This window comes from Sinohyriopsis cumingii, unplaced genomic scaffold, assembly GCF_028554795.1.
Source record: "Sinohyriopsis cumingii isolate HCF-2022 unplaced genomic scaffold, ASM2855479v2 utg000160l, whole genome shotgun sequence".
NCBI lineage: Eukaryota > Metazoa > Mollusca > Bivalvia > Unionida > Unionidae > Sinohyriopsis > Sinohyriopsis cumingii.
In genome coordinates, this window is record NW_028315873.1 from 2,737,795 (window position 1) to 2,761,818 (window position 24,024).

At 42.4% G+C, this 24,024-nt stretch overlaps 1 protein-coding gene across 1 annotated transcript in view; it reads right to left on the reverse strand.

Annotated features, from left to right (window-relative positions):
* Positions 1-225: 225 nt before the first annotated feature.
* Positions 226-24,024, reverse strand: part of LOC149774640 (uncharacterized) — an 89,425-nt gene continuing 65,626 nt past the window's right edge. The window contains exon 5 of the mRNA XM_089944964.1: positions 226-2,494. Coding sequence (XP_089801090.1) covers positions 473-2,494 — 2,022 coding nt within the window. The 3' untranslated portion in view covers positions 226-472. The remainder of the gene's footprint in view (positions 2,495-24,024) is intronic.

The window sequence follows — 24,024 nt, forward strand, 5'->3', positions numbered from 1 at the left end:
TTTCATTTCAAAATTTAATAGCATGTGTAATTTCAGGTTCAATCTCCAGCTTGAATGTATAATGTTCGATGGTCGTACAAATAATGTAGTGTGTTTTACTCGGGAACTCCTTCTCATACCCTTTGGACCACCCTCCACGAACACCAACTGTCAAAACGTATTTATATTAAACGTGATGTTCAGTTTCAACAAGAGAACCTCGTAAGAATGAAAGTAAAATAAACATTTCCAATCTTGTAGAACAAGATTAAGACGTAATTTAATGAATATATTAAAATGTTTGTCGAAATGGAAAGTGGATAAAAATAAAATTGACATTTTTCAAAGTAGCTGAAACGCAAACATTTCAAGTAACGGATTCAGTGTTTTTGAAGAATAACAATAATAAATGTTGTTGTCCATACACTCCACCTGTATCGAATATATCACTGTAGAAACTGTTCAAAATTGTTTCTTTCCTACTATAAAACTCTTAGTCACACATATCATACACTTCAACAATGTCGCAATTACAGTATGTTACAATGAATCGGTCTAGGTCTCTGTAAAATCTAAGTGTTCTAGGCTTTAGGTTATCTTCCTTCTTATTTAGCAGTGTCTTAATAAACTCGCCGTCCGTTGATATCTGCTGTACATTGTATGAATCGTAACCGCACAGGTAAATGTTCCCCTCCCTGTCAGTATCTATGCCGTCTGGGAGCCTCATATTCTGATCAGTATAGGTAAACAATGTATTCCACAATCTGTTGTAGGCAACCATTTTGTGCCCAAAACTATATGATACGTATATGACCGTTTCACTTTTGTTTACTTTGATGTACCATGGACATATTAGTTTGTCACTAAGATAATTATCAGGTTGGATAATTCTGACCTCTGCACCAGTCATGTCCAATATCAAGATGCTGTCCTCATCACTGCACGTGGTGATTATTAACCGCTTTCTAAATACTGATACACCCCAACAACTGAGCCTTGTTTTGAGATCACTGATCTTTTGCATTTTGTCCGCAATCCCAATTATCGAAATAGTCTTATTAATCGGTACTGTCACGGCTATGTTATTATCAGGTAGGATACAAGCATTCCATGGATTTCCCTGGAGAGTCATACTCTCTAGAAACTGATAATTTTCTCCATAGACTTTAATCTTGGAATTTGCTCTGTCTACAAGGATATGCTTTGCACCTGGCAGTGTTAGAACATCCGATATGTGACAAATAGCATTATCCCCCAGTACTTTAACACTGAACTCAGATATCTTCACTGCTTTTCTGTTCTTTAGCGGAATTCCACTTGATCCACTTACGACCTCCGCCTTAGATTCCGATGGAGTTATTATACGACACGAAGGAAAATAGTGTTTAGTTCGGGTTACCTTTATTAATCCAAATCCATTTAACTCCTTTATCAGGTCCTTCACCCTTTTATTAATATGCAGGTGAAATTTGATATTTCTGATTTCTTCCTTATACTCCGACATGACCTTGTGATATCTGTTTTGATTTTGCTCCATGTTGTGGAGCATAATGACTTTCTGAGTCCCAGTCCCGTGGGTCATCACACGGTCGTATTGGGTCAAGTCACTCTCAATCGCAGCAATTAAACTGTGACACCTGGCCTCTTGATTTTGCAGGTTCAAGTCTTCAGATTTATGATGTCCTTCAACAGAGGCAATTAAATCGTCCTCAAGTATTTGTAGTTGGACATTTAGCTCAGATTTTAGATTCTGTATTTGCTGTAAAATGGCGGATTTGTCAGTTTTAATCCCATCAGCAATTTTCTTTACCTTGCTTGTCATTTGCTTCATGTGACTTCCAATGTTACGTAGGTTCGCTTCCAAATATTTTGACTTTGTTCTGATATCAAAAGTTTTAAACATTTCCTCAGTTGTGATGACTCTTTCGCATTTCCGATGTTCCAGAAATGCACATGTACTACAGCATAGTGAACTGTGATCCCTGCAAAAGTATTCGATGCTTTTCTTGAGATGCCTGGGACATATTTCTATGTCGGATAAACAAGATGTAGTTTGAGAGCTTAAATCGATAACATCGTGTCGAATTTGTGAATGATTTTCATTGTGGTGTCCTCTGCATATTTTGCACATGAATCTTTCACAATCTTTACAAAATGATACCGCTGCAGTTTGAATGTTCCATTTTTGACATATATCACAAAATGTATTGGCATGCATTTCTCCTGCTTGATTTAATACCCCAGATACACTGCTGTTCACTGGGAATGATTCCGCCCACTGTTCGACACTTACTGTAAGATCAGACAGTGTTGTGTCTGCCCTACACACTGGGCAACAAAAACATGCCTGTGTTCCCCTATTGATCACCTTACTGTTCATATGTGATTGAAGACACGAAGCACAATATGTGTGTCCGCATGGAAGAATCTTTGGTCTTCTAAGCGTCTCTAGGCAGATGGGACACTGTAACACTTGAGGTAGCCGTTCCTCTGTCGGTGAAGCGGTCGCCATTTTCTTACAATTTTATTCGCCACTAACTTTCTTCCACGAGAGCACGTGTGCATTCCTCGCAGGTATCACCCTGTCAGCCTGACATCATACATGATATAAATAGCTCATACAATGATATTCACTTATGTACATGTTTTGATAGCCACTTCTTACGTATTGATTCCGTTCAATATAAATATATAATAAAATTACATAGCTATCTATCTTTCTACATAAATACGTACATGCACATAGCACCTTTGTTGCAATATCACAGGCAGAAATATGTTTCCAATTTCTTTTTATATACAGACAATAATATCCCAAAATTAGTTTCTTTCTATATTGGTAAAAACATGGCTTTACACGCCCCCACCTCGATCCTTAAATTCCGCCTGAATAGAAGACGTCGTTTGTATGTCCTGTATACAGACTTGCGATAACAATATGTTGAATGTATATGTCCTTAAGAGTCGTCATACTGTTAAATCAAAGCAATTAGTAAATGCCTCGTTACGGATTATTAAGCAACAAAGAAAGAACCGTCTGATAAGTTCAGGAATTGCTTGTACGAAAAGTTAAGTAATTAAACACATGTCTCTGTTACACGCAATTATGTGTAATAATTATCGTTTTAAAATGATAATAATTATGACATTCGCGAAAAGAAAATCTCACTACCATCAGGAAAAGATGGTACCCCAAAGGATTTTTTTGTGTGTATGCATGCATGTATTTATATATACACCATGTTCCACAAAAGAGTAGATAAAAGCTAACAACCAAACATGAATCATCATTTGACATTATATAATATTAACAAATTGTGTTATGAGAGACTATTATATTATCATTACATCAAATGACATTATTATAAAATAGTATTGCGCTATTAAGAAATAGCATCGGCTTTTACGATGGACGTTGTGTTATTGCCAAAAAGCATTGCGTTAATGCAAAATTAGTTATTACGACAAGATATTGTGTTTGTAAGAGACAATACTAAATTAATATGAGATAAACATTGTGTTATTATGTGATACTATGACAGTAATATGATAATAAATATGCGATTATTTCTGACACCGGGAAGGGGGCGTTTGGATTAATTCACTGATATAGGAATGTACGTCAGATAAAAACACGTTGATACTATTCTATTGCATAGAAAATTGAAGCATCAAAGATTCAAAAGGAAGAAATATACGACCGATTCCTTTTGGGTGGACATATGTATTCAAAACACATAGACATGTTTATTTTCCGCATGGATACAAATGAATGTACACAAAATACCTAAGTTAAGTGGCTGTTTTTCTCGTGAACGTGTACAATTTAGGTTTACAATTCTTGATCCTGAAGTGGTCGATTTGCGGTACAGCTGCTGTACCTGACCCTTTGAAATTATTAACGGGACCATCTACAAGTGACATATATTCAAAAGTTTCAAATAAAACGATCCGCAATTTCATTAATGGATGCGTTAATAGCTTTACGGGTATTGTTGTTACTTACTGGCCAGTGAGGTAGGAAGATCACTGACTGTCTTCTGTCATGTAATAGAAGCAGCTAAAAAGTTGCCTGCTAAGAAGGATAATAAATCTAATGCTAGCAGTTCATATCTGCTGATAAGACTGTTGTAGGTGGAGGCAGCAGGAAACGAGAGTGGCGAAATTCTTGTTAAGTATCATTTGGAATTAGCTTCTACAATTCTGGGTAATCCGTTCCGACAAATCGAAAAAGTTCTTTATATTAGAGGTCACAATCTTGATTAACATATTTGTTAACATCTGTGTGTTTTGAATGCAGAAGGCTGTCAGTATCTGTGATTGTATTAAGAATCGGGTGTTTGAATGAATATAATTAAGCACTTAGCTTACTGACGATTTGCTACGGACAGCTCTAATTTTTTTATCAAATTGTTCTTTGTTTCTACCAGCGTCGTCTGCGTCTTCCATATTTTCAATTCAATGTTAAAGATTCGTGCACAAGCCTTTAATTTGGAAACTAATGATTTGACCTCTGTGAAATTATTTATACTTTTTATTGGGAGAGTACGAATTAATTTATTCATATGTGCATGGAGTTCGCACTTTTTAAAATCTCATTTGTCCAAGACCCTTGCTTCTGTGTTACGCACCAGGGTGTCTTCTAATAGCTAATGCAGAACATATACATGCTTTCCTAAGACGAGAAGACACATTTTTGTCTACATCAAGTCAGTACATACCGCCGTCTCTTTGAACACCGTTTAGACGGGATTCTGATTCATGACTTTGATGTCAATGACTGCATCCAGTCAGTAAATACCGACAGGTCTCTTTTTCACCTTTTGGACAAAGGTCATAACCTTAATACTATCACTACATGTGGTTTCGTTTTTTAAACCCCTGAAAGAGCTCCTAGATAGTTATTTTTAAACCAATGACTGACATACACGCGCTACATTTTACAGACAGGACTCAACGGCAAGACGGTAGGCTGACAGGTGAAAATGAGAAACAACGCTTCGACGAATCCTAGTAATTCATCTTTCTTTTTATTAAGAATCGCTAGAAAATTTGCCATGTCATAGAAACTGATTATGGATTTCAAATGTATATTTCGTTGTGTGTGTGTGTGTGTGTGTGTGTGTGTGCCCATGATTTAGATTCTTATCGTAGCTTTAACAGTGTCATATCACTACGATGTCTGCATTGTGTCAGTTTATAGTGATGTCTAGCACGGGGGCATCATGCCCTAGACATGTACCATCAGGTCCCAGCCAGTCATATTGTCTTGACCCCAGGACTATTAGTCCTAACAGCAACCTCTTAATCATGTGCACTAAATGAGGCAGCTGCTGATACTATTTGTATAAGTAAGTAGTAAAGTGGGATACTATAGCGACAATGGGAATTAGCATTACAGACCCCCCCCCCCGGAACATGTAGCGACAATGGAAAATTAACATGGAGAAAAATCGTGGGAACATATAGCGACAAGAGAAATTAACATGGAGAAAAATCGTGGGACTGTTGAGCGACAAGGGAAATGAACATGGAGAAAATTCGTGGGAACATATAGCGACAAGGGAAATGAACATGGAGAAAAATCGTGGGACTGTTGAGCGACAAGGGAAATTGAACATGGGACTATTTTTATTTTTTTTTTATTTTTTTTTAAAAAAGGGGTAGGCAATGGAAAGTCATTCTCTTTTCGAGAAATGTGGGTGTCCCTGAAAAGAGCCTTTGGGTTTATGTTAATATGCCCTTAACATAAAGGGCATCTGCGGCATCTTCTTGTCCTCAAGTTGCGCCTTACTCGAGGGCCATAAATCAGTGTCCTCTTGAGGCAACCTTGTCTTTCTACGTACACTCTTCTTATCCACAGACTGGTGTCTGACTTGTCGACAACGGTCCACTTGGACCGGACATACATGAGCATGTCTGTCCTAAACATCATTGAAGACACAAGGGTGGATGATTCGACTGTGGTCCACATCTTGAAGCGACGAGAACATGTGAATCAATGCAGTGAACTGCGCTTATTTATAGGTAGAGGAAGGATTGAAACGGATTGAGTTCATTCACCAGTCCGAACACGCCTTACAAAATTCAGTCAGCCCGCATCCAATCCGAAGAGAGCAGTTTGTGACGTCACGTGGTCTATATAGATTCGCTAGCGCCTGTGTGCAGTCAATCTATGCGACAGTGATTCAACATGACGGAAACTCAGAAAACGTTTCATTGGGGTGCACCAGCAGTGGAGACCGCCCAAGGGAACCCGGACTTACTTTCAGAAGAGGTACATTGGGATTTTGTGGATTTTCTTACCTCGCAAGAATTTGTTCCGGAACCTTCGTTACCTTCATTACCGCAAGTGGAGAATTTTAGACAGAGACAGAAAGAAGAATTGGAGAAATTTATACAACGACAAAAGGAAGCGGAACAAGCTTTTCTCCTACAGCAACAGCAGCAAGAAGAAGAAGAGGTAAGAAAAAAACAACAACAAGAAGAAGTAGCGGCAAAGAAACAAGAGGGTGAAAATCAAACGGTCACGGTACTGTTGGACATTTTAGCGGAGTTAAGAAGTCTGAAACAAATGTATCAGACTTCTTTATTACGACCGAAGAGAATACGACCTTCCCGAGCTAAACACGTTAACCCTGTGACTAAGCCTACCGTACCACCCTTAGTGATTTCAACCAAATCATCATCATCATCAACAGTACGCATCCAGAAGTAGGCCTTGGCCGTGGCAAAGGCTTAAGGCAGTTAAAGTTGATTGCTTAAACTCACCCCTACACCAAAAAAGGCCCTTTTCAGGGCCACCCACGTCTCTCGAAAAGAAATACAATTTCAATTGCCAATAACTCAAAAAAAAAACATTTTACCCCTATAGTACGTGTATATGAGTGCGTGAGTGTACGTTCTTATCTTAAAATCAAAACTCAAAGACACTTACCTTATATAATTAATTTATTCTTTTATCCATAGTTACAATCCAATTCACAATTCACAACAGAGCACTTTAAAAAGTCCATAGACTTCTTCTGTCTCCTTGTTTAGTCTCTCTGTTTTTTGAATTTCTTCACCGTCACAGGCTTTTCCTCTTCTTCCTCCTCACTTTCTTCCTCCTCACTTTCTTCCCTTCTTTTCTTCTCCTGTTTCTTTTTCTTCACCTGTCTGCTTTCTTCCTCTGAAGAATCCCTCTCTTCTTCCGAAGAATCCCTCTTTTCTTCTGACTCCTCTTGTTTCTTTTTTGGGCAATCTGGAGACCAATGTCCTTTTTCTTGACAATAATAACAGGTATCTTGACTTTTGTCTTTTTTAGCCCCTGTTTTTTTTTTCTTTTTTGACGGTCTGGACACTCTGAAGACCAATGCCCTTTCTTCTGACAGATATAGCAAGTATCTTGACTTTTATCTCGAAAGGAAGGAGAGTAGTCCGTGGGCTGGTCTGAAGAGAATTTTCTAATGACCCCTCGCAAAGCTCTGATGAAACGTTCGATTTGGCTAGTCTCTTCCATCGTTGTGCTCGGTTAGAGAGTGAAATGAATAGTGAAAGGACAAGACACACACTTTTATATACGCTGGTCTGCCATGACTATAAATTAGTCCATGGTGTTTAAACTTGAGTCATTTGACATTTTTCACTCAAGATGAAACGATCCTATTCATTCGAGAAGAAAGAAGAAGAAAGTAAGAGGCAGAAACGTGATCTATCACCTGTACCAGAGCTAAAGTCTTGGCACAAATTCATGTCAGTGATTTTGAAGAGGACATGAGTGAACCAGAATCCGAACCCTCTAAACCAAGTTCACCACCCTTAGTCAACCCTGAAAAATACTATTCCATTCGAGAGACGGAAAAGCGCTCCTCTAGAAAATTTAGAACCACGGCTTACAAATACACGGTGAAGTTTAAAGATTTCAAGGCTGAAGTACCGTTAGAGAAAGCAGAAGGGTTCATCACTGGGGTGTGGGATTCTTTGCTCACCGCACTCAAGCGACAATGTCAACCCAAAGAACACGATCGCTTGAGACTTTCCATACAACACGACGGTTTGAAATCTCCTGTTTGGATCGAGCTTAGCACCCCTGCAGAATTGACCGCTTCCAAAGTCATGGACAAGATTCAACACGTGCAACAATCCAATGACCAGTTTGACATCACCGATGGAAAAGCCACACTAGACATGACTCACGTCTCTCCTCCTCAAGGGACCGGACGCAAAAAGATGTTATTGGTGAACGAGCTTCGCAGCATCGTGGTGGGACGAACCTATGCCAACAAGAACGACACGCAGAATGGAAAAGAGCCTGGAAAACTATTCAACGATCGGACCGAGCCAAACAACGAAACGAAGCAGAACTCCTGATGCAACAAGCTGACCTATCCAAAGACACACCCTGTGGCATTCCTGAGATGCAAAAATTGCAAGATGCCCCACGATACACCTTGAAAGTGCACCCTCAAGAAGTGTGCGGACCTCTGTTGTTTCGAGGCCAAGACTTTAAGGAAGAAAAAAATATATTCATGTCTATTATCACGATGGCCATTTTGATACCATTACCAGTATCACCGGATTCCTGGGATATGGTTATTACTGTGAGAAATGTGACCATGGTTTTAATAATCGAGAGCAACACAAGCATTGCGGATTGAAATGCTCAGGATGTTTGGCCTCTCCACCCTGTCTGAGCGAAGGACCAGTGCCTTGTTCAACTTGTCTGCGCACGTTTGTCAGCCCTGCCTGTTACCAACAACATTTGAAGACGCAAGGTTCATAGCAGAAATGAGCTTGTCAACTGCTGGGATTGTGCCCTACCTGTGGACAAGAAATACTTACCAATAATGCCAAGGCACACGTATGTCGAGGAAAGAAAAAATGTTACATTTGTCACCACATCGTGGACTTGGAACACGAATGCTACGTGCAAAAATACCAACCCCCACCAGAGAAAGAGGACGGTTACAAGAAGAAAGGCAATTTCATCTTTTTCGATTTCGAATGCATGCAAGAGACTGGCATTCACATTCCTAATTTCTGCGTGGCTCATCGAGCGTGCGAGAAGTGCATTCAGGAACCTATCTTCAGTCATTGCCCTTACTGCAGCAAGATTCCCGGAGGGCGTGAAAAAATTTTTCGAGGACCGAACACGTTAGCCGATTTTGCCCAATGGGTTTTAGACCCCATCGACAAGACGTGGAGCCAAGAGGACATCGAACGTTACGGAGATTGTCATCGTCATGCCCCGGTGATGGCTCACAATTTCTCCGGATACGATGGACAGTTTCTTCTCAGATACTATACGGAACAAGGCACCGAGCGTCCTAAAGTCACTTTGAACGGAGCCAAAATCATTTTCATGCAAGTGGGACAAGTACAGTTTAAAGATTCGATGAGCTATTTGGCCATGCCTTTGAGTCGAATGCCTAAAACGTTTGGAATGACAGAAATGGCTAAAGGGTACTTTCCACACTTTTTCAATACGGAAGCCAATCAACACGCCGTTCTACCCCATTTGCCTGAGGCTCACTATTACGACCCCGACAACATGCGTACCGAACAACGAGAAGCTTTCTACGCTTGGTACCAGGCTCACGCCTCGGACCCTTTCGACTTTCAGGAAGAAATGTTAAAGTATTGTCGTTCCGACGTGGACATTTTACGGCGTTGCTGTGGAAAATTTCGAGAACTGTTCATGGAACACGGAGGGGTCGATCCTTTGAAAGAAGCTTGCACCATTGCCAAAGCGTGTTCCTTAGTGTACAGGCAACGATTCATGCCTGAAAACACCGTGGCTGTCATCAGTCCTCAAACGACCCACTATGTCAAACGTCAATACTCGGTCAAAGCCCTACGCTGGTTACATTACTTGTGCGACAAGGAAGACAAGTGGATTCAGCATGCCCGCAACGGAGGGGGTGAAAAGACCATCGGAACGTATTCGGTCGATGGCTGGGACTTAGAAAACCCCAAGATCGTGTACGAGTTTAACGGTTGCTTATTTCACGGATGTCCCGCCTGTTACCCTGATCGTAGCACTAAAACTCAGTTTTTACAACGAACCATGGAAGACTTGTACCAGGACACTTGTCAGCGGCGCCTAAAGTTGGAACAGGAAGGATACCAAGTGGCGGAAATGTGGGAACACGAGTACGATCACCGTATGAAAACCGATCCCGAGTTTAAACGCCGCGTGGAAAGTTGCCAGTTCATGGACCCCTTGAACCCGAGGGATAGTTTGTACGGAGGAAGGACCAATGCCACCTGTTTGCTGTACCAAACCGACGAAGAGAAAGGAGAAGAAATCAAATACTTGGACGTGTGTTCGCTGTATCCCTACGTGTGCAAATATTGTCGCTTTCCTGTAGGGCACCCGCAATTGTTCACGGAACACATCGACCTGAAAAACATTCGACAATACGAAGGCTTGATCAAGTGCAAAGTTTTGCCTCCCACGAACCTATACCATCCCGTCTTACCTCACCATTGTCAAGGCAAACTGATGTTTCCATTGTGCCGTACTTGTGCCGAAACGTGCAACCAAGACCAACCTTGTCAGCACACCCAGGAAGAAAGGGCCTTGACGGGAACCTGGGTCAGCGTAGAATTGTTCAAAGCTCTGGACATGGGATACCAACTGTTAGAAGTGTACGAAATTTGCCACTTTCCCAAGACACAACAATACCACAAGGGTGACCCCAGTCAGAAAGGCATTTTCGCCGACTACGTGGATGCCTTTTTGAAACTGAAGCAAGAAGCCAGCGGCTATCCGTCCTGGTGTCACACTCCCGAAGACCAAATACAATTCAAAGAGAAATACTATGAACAAGAAGGCATCACTTTAGACCACATCGAGAAAAACGAAGGCAGGCGATCGTTTGCCAAAGTGATGTTAAATTGCTTGTGGGGTAAAATGTCACAACGACCGTGTTTACCCAAGACGGAATATTTGACCGAACCTTCCCGCTACTTCCAGATGATTCACGACAAAACCAAATACATGAAACACGTGGACGTCGTTCGTGAGGATTTGATCTTGGTCAATTACGAAGAAGATCTGGACTTTGTACAAGACGACCCTTTTGGAAATGTCATCATTGCGGCTTACGTGACAGCTCATGCTCGCTTAAAATTGTACGAAGCTTTAGAACTGTTAGGGGAACGCGTCCTGTACTTTGACACGGACAGTTGCTTTTACATCCATCACCCGAGTCAACAGCACCCTGACATCGAAGGAGACCGTTTAGGAGCCTGGACAGACGAGCATCCCGACGACAAGATTCTAAGTTTCGTCAGTGGCGGTCCAAAAAATTACGGCTACGAATACCGGGACAAACAAGGAGAAGTGCACACGACGTGCAAAGTGAAAGGACTGACTCTGAATTATCGTACCAGTCGTGTGGTCAACTTTGTGGTATTGAAAGAAGTCTTGCAATCGGGAGAGGATGGAAACTTTAAAGTGACCACTCACCAACCCAACAAGATTGTACGTTTACCCACTCACCACATCGTCAGTCGACCCTTGGAAAAAGTCTATCAAATCGTGTACCAGAAGCGAGTTCGACTTCCCAATCATTTCACCTTACCGTATGGACACGTCGGTACTGGTCTGTATATAAAAAGGAACCCTAGGCAAGATCGATAGTTCATTGTGACTACCAAGACCGAACGAACAAGATGAATACTTTCAGAGAAACACAAAACAAGTTGTTTTGAAAGGCACAATTCAAGTGTGGGGCTTCTGAAGTGGAATGCGATTGTGAGCCTTGCGATGAGTACGATGCTGTACGTTGTGACCTTAGCGATGTCGTAAAGCATCATGGGAACTTTGTTCTCACTACCCCTATCATGGAAAGTGATGCTGTGCGTGTCAAACCTGAGGGATGCGAAAGCGATGCCGCTCGTCCTCTTGGACATTTTACTGGGTTTCGTTTTAAAGGGGAATGTTCACCTTCACGTCTACGCCCCTACGGATGTCATCCAGCCCTGAGCAAACTCCTGTCCATGTCACCCAAACCTCATCGAAACGAACCTGTGAAAGACGAATATTCGTTTCCTGTGCGCTTGTCGGAATACTGCGACTTTGAAAATCGTCTTCAATCGTTCAAAGGAAAATGGCCTAAGTATCTGGGAGGACCGACCCCGGAAGAATTAGCCAGAGCCGGATTTTTCAACTTGGGCGAAGGAGACAAAGTCAAGTGCTTCAGTTGCGGTGTGTCACTTCACCACTGGGAACCGCAAGATTCGGCCTACGTAGAACATGCTCGATGGTCACCGAATTGTCATTACTTACCCTTAGTGGGACCGAGACACTGAAGTAACTTACCATAATCTGTTCATGGATACTTTACACGAGAACATTGGTGCTTTGCCTGTGGAGTTGAGAGAACTCATTTACCGAGAGCTGGTCAAAATACAAGTCAAACGTAAAGAACAATTGCATCCGTTACGTCACCGGTGCTTGAACCACTGGTACTTGAATGCTATAAAAGGACTGATTCAGTTGAAAGTGTTCCATTGGACAGACATTGATCAACGATCCCCTGGTTTTAAAAAGGATTGGTTTGCTCTGGACGATTCTATCTACTACAAATGTAAACGTACTGCATCGAATTCCAGAGGAAGAGTTAACGAATTATCAACATCTTGTTCACAATGTCAACTTAGTGAAAGAGGAAACTTCTGAACGAATTGTAATGTGTAAATTAGAAACTAAACGATTTAAATTCGACACTGAAGTAAAACCATGTTTGTGCAAACGATACATTTCTTGTGTCAGACAAAAGAGGATTTAGTATGACCTATTCATGGACACTTTGCTAGAGAACATTCGTGCCTTGCATGTGGAGTTGAGAGAAAGCATTTACCGAGAACTGATCAAAATACAAGTGAAACGCAAACGCAAAGTTATTGAACCGTTTTTAAATTATGCTATGTTCCAAAGTACAAGAAGACTGATTATGAGTGGATATTACATCAGGCACAAAGGTAAACGAGGCTATTGGCCACCACCCAAGGATTCCAAAAACAGTGTATATACTTATGGATACTTTACAAGAGAACATTTTGGGCTTGCCTGAGGAGTTGAGAGAAAGGATTTACCGAGAGCTGGTGAAAATACAAGTCAAACGTAAAGAACAATTGCATCCGTTACGTCACCAGATCTTTAACCACTGGTACCTGAATGGTATAAGAGAACTGATTCGTCAGAAATTGTTTCAATGGTCAGACATTGTTCAAAACTTTGAGGTCGCTAATGATCGACATGTTCATAATTATGGTTACTTCGAGATTCACCTAGTGCAAAGCATTCAGGAAGACAAGTCAAACGATTACCAACATTTGTTACGTGGAATCTACTAAGCGGAAGAGGAAACTTCTAAACGAACTCTGACGTTTCGGTTACAGTATGCAAGATTTAGATTCCCTACTGGAGAACGAAGATCTCTGGCTAGAAAGTACGTGTATTGCATCCGAAAGAAAAGAGAATATAAAAACAGGCTGCCATGCCACGGCATATGTCACATGTCATTGAACAGACTCCGTGGAAGGAACTCAATGACCATATTCAAACCGTGGATCATTACCATCGATTATTACAAGAACTGTATCCATTCAATTTGGGTCGACAAGTGGTGTGTGTCTTAGTGACTTGTTTTCTGGGATTTCGTTTACCAGCCGATTCTTTGTGGACTCTTTACGATCAGTACTTACCACATCCCCCATGGCCTTAAATGGTCACGAAAAACTCCTTTTCCTCAAAGCCTTGCGTTTTCATCTGGATACTTCTCGACCTCAACAGGAAAAAACAATTCGTCAACTTTTAGCTACCCAAGACGTGTATGACGATGTGTGTGTAGCTTGTGACTTACATCCCCATTGGACAGATGTCCGTGCCTGGAAAGAATGGGATTTTGAGGCTTGGACCCAAGAAGTGGCCCAGTATGCACTAGAGTTGTTCAAGGAAAAAAGTTACTTTTCAACCCGTGTTAGTGACAGTGCCAGAAGAACCCGTCACCCAGGACAGGACTGTCGTGGACAGGCCTGAAAGACCCTTTCGGGAGGACACTTGAGTGACCTTACCCACTACTATAGAACTGGTCAGAACTTTACCCAAAACATGTTGTACAGACACTTGTGTTTATTCCACGTTAATGGTTATCATGTGCCTTTTATCCTTGTACTTAAACCTTTGGCTTTTATGTATTTTTGTCTTTCGTATTCATGTTTGAAACATTCCAATAAACGTGTTCTGAAAAAAGTATATAAACTCTTGTCTTGTTTGTTTTCGTGTCACAAGTGACATTTCTCACACTATGGCTACCTCTGCTGTCTCTGCTCCCTCTTCCTCTACTGTCAAAGTCATCGACGAACACTTAGATCGTGCCAGTTGAGAGGCTTTGTATCTTCGCCATCCCTTTAACATGCTCATTGCTGGACCTAGCGGTTCAGGCAAAACCGAATTCGTCAAACGTTTGATCGAACATAAACATCATTTGATCGATCGACCACCTCAGCGGATCGTGTGGTGTTACAAAGAGTGGCAATCGGCGTACAGCCTCTTGCGAGAAAGTCAAGGCGATTCCATCGTGTTTCTGGAAGGCATTCCTAAAGAAGACGACGGCATCGTCTCTGACTCCCGTCTAACCCATTTGGTCATTTTCGACGACATGTTAGGAGAAGACGAAGAAGAAATTAAACTGTGGTTCACGCGCAAAGGGCATCACCGTAATGCCAGTGTCGTTTACATCACCCAAAATTTGTTTCAACAAAGTAAAGCCCATCGCACCATCAGTCTCAGTGCGCATTACGTGGTCTTGTTTAAAAGCCCTCGAGATAAATCGCAAGTGCAAGTCTTAGCCAAACAGTTAGGAACGCCTTGGCTGACTCAGGCGTACGACGATGCCACTCAAACTCCACACGCCTATTTACTCGTCGATTTGAAACCTACGACCCCCGAGGATTTGCGATTTCGTACCCACTTGTTTCACCACTGGTGCCAAGACGGAGGGCCTGTCCTGTACCCGTCTCCGTCCTCGACTTAATTTCACTCCACAAAAAAATCTATAAAAACCTCATACCCTTTTCGTCTGTCTCACACAACGTCAACATGACGTCCCTTCAGTCGCATCTTCCCGTCAAACTGATTCGTGCCTTGTATGGCATCAGTCGAGAAAAAAATCCACAAATACGAGCTCGTGTTTTAGAACCTAGTCTCAAAGAAGTCTTACGAAGAAGGTTCACGGTGACGGCACGTCAATTACTCCAAGGAATCATTCAGATTCCTCATCAAACCAAACGCTTTTTCGATCGAAACAAAGTCGCTTTGATCCAACTGGCCGATCCCCGCATCGACACTCAAACCAAAAAATAAATCATTTTGAAACCTGGAGGGAGCGGTACTCTTGGAGGGGTCATCATTCGCTCTCTCTTAAGATGGGATCCTAATACCCCCAAACTTCTCCCCAAGAAAAAAGTCCAACGAAGCCCCAAGAAGAAAAAGACCAGGTCCCCAAGGAGAACTTCTCCAGTGGCGGGACCCTCCTCTTACCAGACACCACCCCGGAAAAAGAAAAGAAGCCCCCAGAAAAAGAAACAGAGAAAAAGTCCCCAGAAAAAGAAAAGCCCACAGAAGAAAATTGGTCGCAAGAGAGGCACTTCGGCCAGGACGCAACCTTACACTCGCAAACCACGATCTGCCACGGCAGTGACTGCGTCTCCGGCATCCTCACGTTCATCCACTTCTCCGTTGATGACACCAAGAACTGAAGAGTACTTGGAGACGTTGATTACACCAAGAACTTCTCCGTTGATGACCCCAAAAAGAACTTCCCCAGTGGCAGGACCCTCCAATTTAGTGGCAGTGGCTGCTGCTCACAAAGTACCTTCTCCCAAAATCAAAGTCCAAGAAAGATCGGGCATGTTACAAAGTTTACTGGATTTGTCCAAGCAAGAACTGGCTCGATTTAGTCCCTTATGTACCCCTGCACGACGTGTCATGCCTGGCATGAAGTTGATACGAAGCAAAGACAATCAGTGGCGACGCGTTCCAGTATAAAAAAGGCCTGTGACCAAGTCGGGGTATCAGTCTTTTGGTGCTCCTGAAGATGTCACCCTCCAGAAAACCCCAAGGAAAGAAAAGGAAAGGACTGCCTCCTCGTTTAGTCAAACATGGGACATGTTATCTGTCCTATCCCAAGCTTCTCCACCCCTACGAAAAAAACTCATTCAATCGGCCTCCAAAGAGGTCATCGATACCGTGTGCGAATGTTGTTTGAACGTCTTGAAAGGCACGATCCCTTTATCCAAACACCAGAAACATTGCTTAGGCAAACATCGTCACGTTCTTCGCCAAATGGTTCAAAAGAAAATTCCCATTCGTCAAAAGAAGAAGATGTTGGTCCAACGTGGAGGCATTTTACCTCTCTTGTTAGGCCCCTTACTGAAAGGAGTCTTGGGAACCATGTTGGGAGGACTGGTGGGAGCAAGATAAAAAGACCCTCGGAAGTCCCAAGATCTCAGAATCGACCCCTGACAACCCCATGGAAGGACGAAAACTAGCTTTAGTGTCTTACAAACCATGGATGGAATACCATCGTTGGCAAGAACAAAGCACCTCGCATTTACCTCCCAATCCCAATTTGAGCGATATGTCCCAGTTACAACACGAATTGCAGTCCTTGATGGATCGCCAAGATTTGTCCGAAACAGAAAAATCGCAAAAGTACGGTCAACTCTTGCAACGACTGCAACTCTTTCACCAGAAAGCTTTAGACGAAACAGCTCTACCCACTCTGAAAGATTTTAAGACCTTGATGAAAAGTCCAGCACCATCACCAGTATCACCACCACCACCACCACCACTACCAGTGACCAAGACAGAAAAAAGAGAAGAAGAAGAGGAAGGGTTTCAAACTCCACCAGAAAAAGTACGCAAGTTAACAACACCACCTACCTCCAGAATTGGATGGATTAAAAAGATGATGACCACTCCTTCTTCATCAGAAGAGAAAAAGAAGGTGAAGACAGAAGTGAAACAAGAAAAAATATCCCCTGTTCAGGCATTCTCCTCCTCCTCCTTCTCCTCCTCCTCCTCCTCCTCCTCCTCCTCCTCCTCCTCCTCCTCCTCCTCCTCCTCCTCGACACCTATTGCCGGTCGCACACGCAAAGCATTACAATCCAAGAAAATACCCCTAGAGAAAAAGAGTAGCATCTTCCAAGAGTGGGTGCCTTATAAATACACAAACCAAAACAATAGAAAAAGTGTTAGCCAGCATTTACTACGATCCCTCCCATCCTGCAGGTTACGCAGGAGTTCAAAAATTGTATCGTGCTGCCAAAACTCGACTGAAAAGTCTCCATTTACCTCAAGTGCAACGGTGGTTACAAGAACAAGCTACCTACACTTTACACAAACCCATTCGACGCAAGTTTTCCAGAAGTCGCACCCGAGTGGAAGGCATCGATCATCAATGGCAAGCCGATTTAGCCGATGTCTCTCATTTGGCCAGCTACAATCGTGGCTACAAATATTTGTTTTGTGTCGTCGACGTCTTTTCCAAATTTGCCTGGATCGTACCCTTGACTTCCAAATCGAGCAGCGAGTTAGTGCGAGCCCTGCAACGAGTGTTGAAACAAAGCGGTCGTCACCCTCTTCGATGGCAAACGGACAAAGGCACCGAATTTTTGAACCAAGCTTTCCAAAAAGAATTAAAAAAAAGTGACATTCATTTTTTTACCACGGAGAATCCCGAAACCAAAGCCAGCATCGTGGAACGTTTTCAACGCACTTTGAAAGAACGCATGTGGAAATATTTTACGCATCACCACACTCTGAGGTACATCGACATCTTACCGCACCTGGTGCAAGCGTACAACCAATCTTACCATCGAAGCATTGGACGTGCCCCGCAAGAAATGACTCCCGACAACGAAGTGCTGGTGTTTGAGCGCCTGTTTGGTACGTCCCCGACGAGGGCTGTCCCCAAGAAAAGTGGAGAGTTGACCGTAGGAGATTAGGTGCGCATTGGTAAAACCAAACGCACTTTCGACAAAGGTTACTTACCTAACTGACGACCGAATTGTTTCGCGTCACTGGACGAGTGCATGGCCGTCATCCTGCCGTCTATAAATTGGAAGACATGAACGGAGAAGTACTCAAAGGAACGTTTTATTTGCCCGAGTTACAACGTGTGACCAAAAAAGAAGACGACGTGTACGACATCGAAAGCATTCTCGAACGCAGAACCCGTAAAGTGGGCAAACGACGTGTCAAAGAAGTCAAAGTACGTTGGAAAGGATATCCACCCAGTTTTGATTCTTGGATCGACGCTTCGCAAGTCATCGACTATAAAAAGAAGGGACCATCATGCCCTTTCACACAGACGCAGCTACGTCGACCACTCCTTCACCTAGTTCTTCTGTGCAAGATTTACAAAAACAACCCTTGTGGGTGTGGTGTGGAGAACGTGTGCCTAAAACGCAAATAGTCTTTTTCTGCCAAATCTTCATGGTGTATTGTGTCATCGGGGCAGCCATTGCCAATTTGAGTTTGCAACAAGGAGACAAACAATTGTGGACCATTTTATTGAGCAGTTGCATCGGTTACCTGCTTCCCAATCCCTCCCTGAAATTCTTCTCGAACGGGAACCACGGGAACCTTGTGTCCAGTCCCAGTGCCAGTCACCACTCCAACAACAACCACAACCAGAACCCCATTTTGGGCGGAGACACACCTCTGACGTCTAGTAACCCCTCGGAGAGCCACAGAACTCTGAAATTATGAGTCACCAAAACCAATTTTACTTAACCTTACCCAGTGACAGTTCCATGGAGGTGTTTCCCCACAACACGTTGTGCTGTTACACGGCCAAATTACCTCAGGCCATCCCATTAGATCACGAAGCCCATTGGGAAGTGGCTTTAGTAGAAATCATTCACCCGACCCAAGTCCTCAATGTCCTTCCCAATCAAAATTCGTTTGATGTGGAAGTTCATGACGAGCAAGTGGAACAGTACTTGGATACCCATTGCAAATATAACATAAAAACCCCTGGCACACAAAATCAAAAGTACACCACCTATCACTTGTTCGTTCCTCCAGGCTATTATTTTAGTGGTCAACATTTGGTCAGCACCATAGCCTCCAGGTTTAATGTCGTGTTTCTGAAAGCTTTGGAGAGTGTCAGAAAAAGTGTCACATGGAATACCACAAAGCAGCTCGTCGCTTCGCGATGAAATTTGACGAGAGTAAAACCCTGTCCATTTCATTTTGTCCTGAATTGTTTGACATGTTGGGCGGAGACACGGACATGAGAAAGGCCATGCTCAAGAAAAACGAATTACCCATCGTTTACGACAACGAGTCTAAAGAAACCTTCATGAGGGCTGGCAAAAATGTCTTGCTGCAAACGGGCAAAGACATTTTAGGCCGACGAGACACACCTATAAATGCCCTGCACGCTACCGAGTCAGGCATTCAGCAAGGACAAGGCAGAAAGAGACGACGAAGAAAACACCCTTTCACCAGACTTCAAGCTAGAAAGGCCAAGAAAAGAAGAACCGTTCGAGACTTAGACGTTTTCGATTATTGAGACACAAAGAAAGATGATGCACCGAGAATCTTCCGCTTGTTCCAAGACGGAACTAGACCTGTTTGCCATGCCCCCCCCCCCCACTATGATGACGATGCAAGAATCCCAATGGGTGGAATTTCACCCCGTCTCCTCACTGACAGATTCCGCTCCCATCGAGTTTGAAATCAAGGGACAGCCCGAAGATTACATCGATCTGAATAGCAGTTACTTGTACTTGAAAGTCAAAGTTCTAGATAAGGATAATGGTGGAGTAGAAGACACTGAGAATATAGCTCCCGTCAACAATTTCATGCATTCCTTGTTCAGCTCAGTGGACTTGTACTTGAATACCAAACTGGTCAGCAGCAGCATGGATACTTACCCTTACCGTGCCTACCTGGAAAATCTCTTGACGTACGGAATAGATCCCAAGAACACTCATCTCAATGCTTGTGTGCTATGGGAACCTGACGAAGAGACCAAGTTTGGCCTACTAGATACAGACAATGACGGCTTTGAGGAAAGACGAAAGAAAATCTTAAATAAGAACAGTTTAGAACTGATGGATCGTTTGCATTTGGACATGTGGTTGCAAGAAAAGTATTTGCTGAACGGGGTAAATATCCGCTTGAGACTGAATCGCAGCAGTACCGGTTTCCATTTGTCGGCTGATACTGATGCTACTAAGACTGGCACTCCTAAAAGCAAAATCGAGGAGGCCAAACTCTACGTACGACGCGTGGAAGTGTTACCCAAAGTGGGAAACGACATCAGTCAGACGTTGAGCAGAACGACCGCCAAGTATCCGATACGTCGCGTGGAAGTGAAAACCTTCACCATTCCCAAGGGACAGCGATCCATGATCGAAGATCATCTGTTTCAAGGACAGTTACCCAAACGTTTAATCCTTGGTATGGTCTTGAATACAGCCTTCAACGGAGCCTTCGCTGAAAATCCTTTCCACTTTCAACACTTTGACGTGTCCAAGATCGAAGTCAGTCGCGATGGCAAAACCTTGTGTACCCGATCTTTCGAACCTGACTTTGAGAAGAAGAATTACTTGAGATCGTACTTGTCCCTGTACGAAGCCACGGGACAGTTAGGAACCAACACTATTCACGGCATTACGTACGATGATTATGCAGGAGGTTATGCTTTGTGGGCTTTCGATTTCACTCCAGACCAAGGCAGCGACGATGGACATTTCCACCCTATAAAATCCGGCCAGATTCGTGTGGAACTTCAGTATAAAAAGCCACTGGACGATACAGTGAACGTCATCCTGTATGCAGAATTTGATAATACGATAGAAATCAACAGTTTGAGAGAAGTCATTCTAGATTATTAGAAGCTATGGAAGACTGTTATCCCTCTTTACCTAGTGGAGAAACTTTGGAGATGAAATGTGAGGAGACCATGGAAGGAGAATCTCAAGACAAAGACGAAGAAGTTGTCATAATGAAATCGAGATGGCCAGAACAAGAAGCCCATTTAGTCTCCTGTTTTGCCAAACACTTGGTGCAAAAAATGACGGAGTTGATCAAGAAAAATTGCTATGGATGTCAAAACGATCATCCCAGTCAAATTCAACACGATAAATGCCTGATGCTGAGTCAAGAAGAAAAATTGGACGAGTATCTGGACGAAGCTTGGAGTCTCATCTCGGACGAAGACGTGTTGCACCAGTGGTATAAGGACTTGCGTGAACATTCTTGTCCACCATTAACCACTCAAGAGATCCATCGTATCGAAGCTCTTCTGAATCAAAGTGAGGAGACGAAACGAAGAAACGGTTATTTGTCAGACATTTTTAAGCAAAAAGTCAGGATCGAATTGATGACATATTATTACCTGTGAAGAAGAAAAAAACCACACAAAACATGGATACCTGGGAATTTTATTACCTTTTGAACCACAGTTCGTATACGGCTTCTTGGAATCCTGTCGTCTGTGCTAAAGATGAACTCCCTCATCGCAAACCTCAAGACCATCAAGCTTATGTCATCAACACGGACGACAGTCATCTCCCAGGAACCCACTGGGTAGCCGTCTACTTTCTTCAAAAAGGATGTATGGAATATTTTGATTCGTATGGATTCCCTCCTTTGGAAGACGATATCACCGACTTTATGAGAAGAAATGCTCAGACAACCCGATTCAATAATGTGAAATTACAAGGCACAGATTCCTTGGTGTGTGGACAATATTGTGTGTATTTTCTGCATCATCGCAGCCTGGGCTATTCCTTAGAACATTTAGTGACTCATTTTGATCCTCGTTCTTCTTCAAGAAACGATGTGAAAGTAGATCGATGGTTTTGTGACCATTATGCTTATCTTTTGTCTCAAGCTAGGAAACGTAGTGTCCATCAATGGCCTAATGACTTCCAACAATGGAAATCACAATTTCATTCACAACGTTGTCAGCCCTGTTTAAAGTAGAGTGTGAATTGAAAAAAATGTTTGTGATTTGAAAAAAAATTTTGTGATTTGAAAAAAATGTTTGATGTTATGTTGTTTGATTATTGTTAAAATTGTTAGAGTTGTTGGTTAGTGTTAAGTGATTATTGAATAAAAAATGTTGTGTTTTGAAAACAAATGCCTTTGTCTTTTGTTTGGCTATAAGAATGTTGATTCATGCTCTTTAACTTCTTACTATCCCTCTCATGACACTCATTGAACGTTGCGACTCGAAAACCGTGGAGGGATGTTTTCCTTCACGTCCGCGCCTTGACTTTAAGAACCGGGGCAGTTTCCAGTCTAACCATCCATTGTCGACTCATCCTCCTACGAAGATGTGCTCCAAACTAGCTAAGCTAAACGAAACCTACGTGAATTTGCATAGGGTCAGACACAGTCTGATACCGAAGCCAGAAGAGATAGAGAATGTGAGAATGCTAAAAGTCACTGAAGACCTGATAGAAGAGCTCTTCAGAGAAGAAGTGAACAGGGAGAAAGAAGAATGGACAGAGAAGTACAGACTTCAGAGACAGCAGCAACAGCAACAACAACAACAGCAGCAGCAGCAGCAACCTGAACCTGACAGAGGCTTGTCTATTGTCGTATCGACACCAAAGAGTTCTTCTTCTCTTTCCGAAGAAGCAGACCTATCGCCAGAAAGTCTATCCTCAGAGGACATCGCATTCTTAGAAACTAAAAGATTGCCATAGCAAACAAAAAAAAAACAGCCCTTTTCAGGGCTACCCAATACTCTAGAAAAGAAATAACAATCGATTTGCCAATGTGTGTATGTAGAGTAGTGTGAATATAAACACTGACTCTTTTTTTAGAGTGTGAGTGTATGTGTTTGTGTATAGGATTGTGTGTTTGTAAGTGCTCACGTACGTTTGTGTGGATAGTAGATTAAGATCATTGTTTTTTTACTTTTTGCTGTTTGATGTGTGGGGAGAGTAGATTTGGGGATGGACTGGATTGCTTTGCGTATGTGAATAGTATATTGAAGTGATTAATGAAAATTCTTTAGAATAGTGATGGGTAGTATATAAATAAAAGTGAGTGAGTGTTTCTTTAAGGTCCGCGCGTTGTTAGGTTATGATCTAGGTAAGATCAATTTTGTTTTAGGGGGATGTTTTCCTTCACGTCTGCGCTTTTAGTATAAATTGAAACTCGCTGGGCAGTCTAGCTATTTGTTCATTCGTTGACAAGACAATGAATACCAGAATTGTGAAACTGCTAGAACTCCAGATGCACCTGGAATATGCCAGGCGCATACAAAATGAACTGGCCTCGGAGGCCATTGTCGAAGAGGCAAGGATGATAGAGGAGGAGGAAAGAAGAAAAAAAGAAGAGGAGGAAAAGGAGAGAGGAAATTTCAGAATCCCAGAGACAGAAAATTGGGATTCTGAAGCCACTTACCCCGCCTCTGCACTCCCAAGAAGAAAGGTAAAAGGAGACTGGGGAAGAAGATGTGTGTGTGGTGCCAGGCCTGGAAGGTGCCATCATTAACCAGGTGTCACTGGAGTTCAAAAACAAACAGCCCTTTTCAGGGCTACCCAAACCTTTAGAAAATAAATAACAATCGATTTGCCAATGTGTGTATGTAGAGTAGTGTGAATATAAACACTGACTCTTTATTTATTTATTAGTGTGAGGGTATGTGTTTGTGTGTTTGTGTTTCTCAGCGCTGACGTAGGTTTGTGTGAATAGTAGATCATGGGTTTGTAACTGTTTTTTTAGCGTATGTGGAGAGTATAGTTTGGGATTTGTAACGGTTCAAGTACGTTTGTGTGGATAGTAGATTAGGATTTGAATAGGATTTGATTTTGATGCTTGGTTTGTATAAATGGTAGATTTTGGTTAGTTTATTGCTGCTTCACGTATATGGATAGAAGATGATTTGAAATGAGAAAAGTAGGAGATGTTTTCCTTCACGTCCGCGCGTTGTTTGGTCATTATCTAGGTAATATCAATTTTATGTCTTAGGGGATGTTTTCCTTCACGTCCGCGCTTTTTATATAAGAACCCAC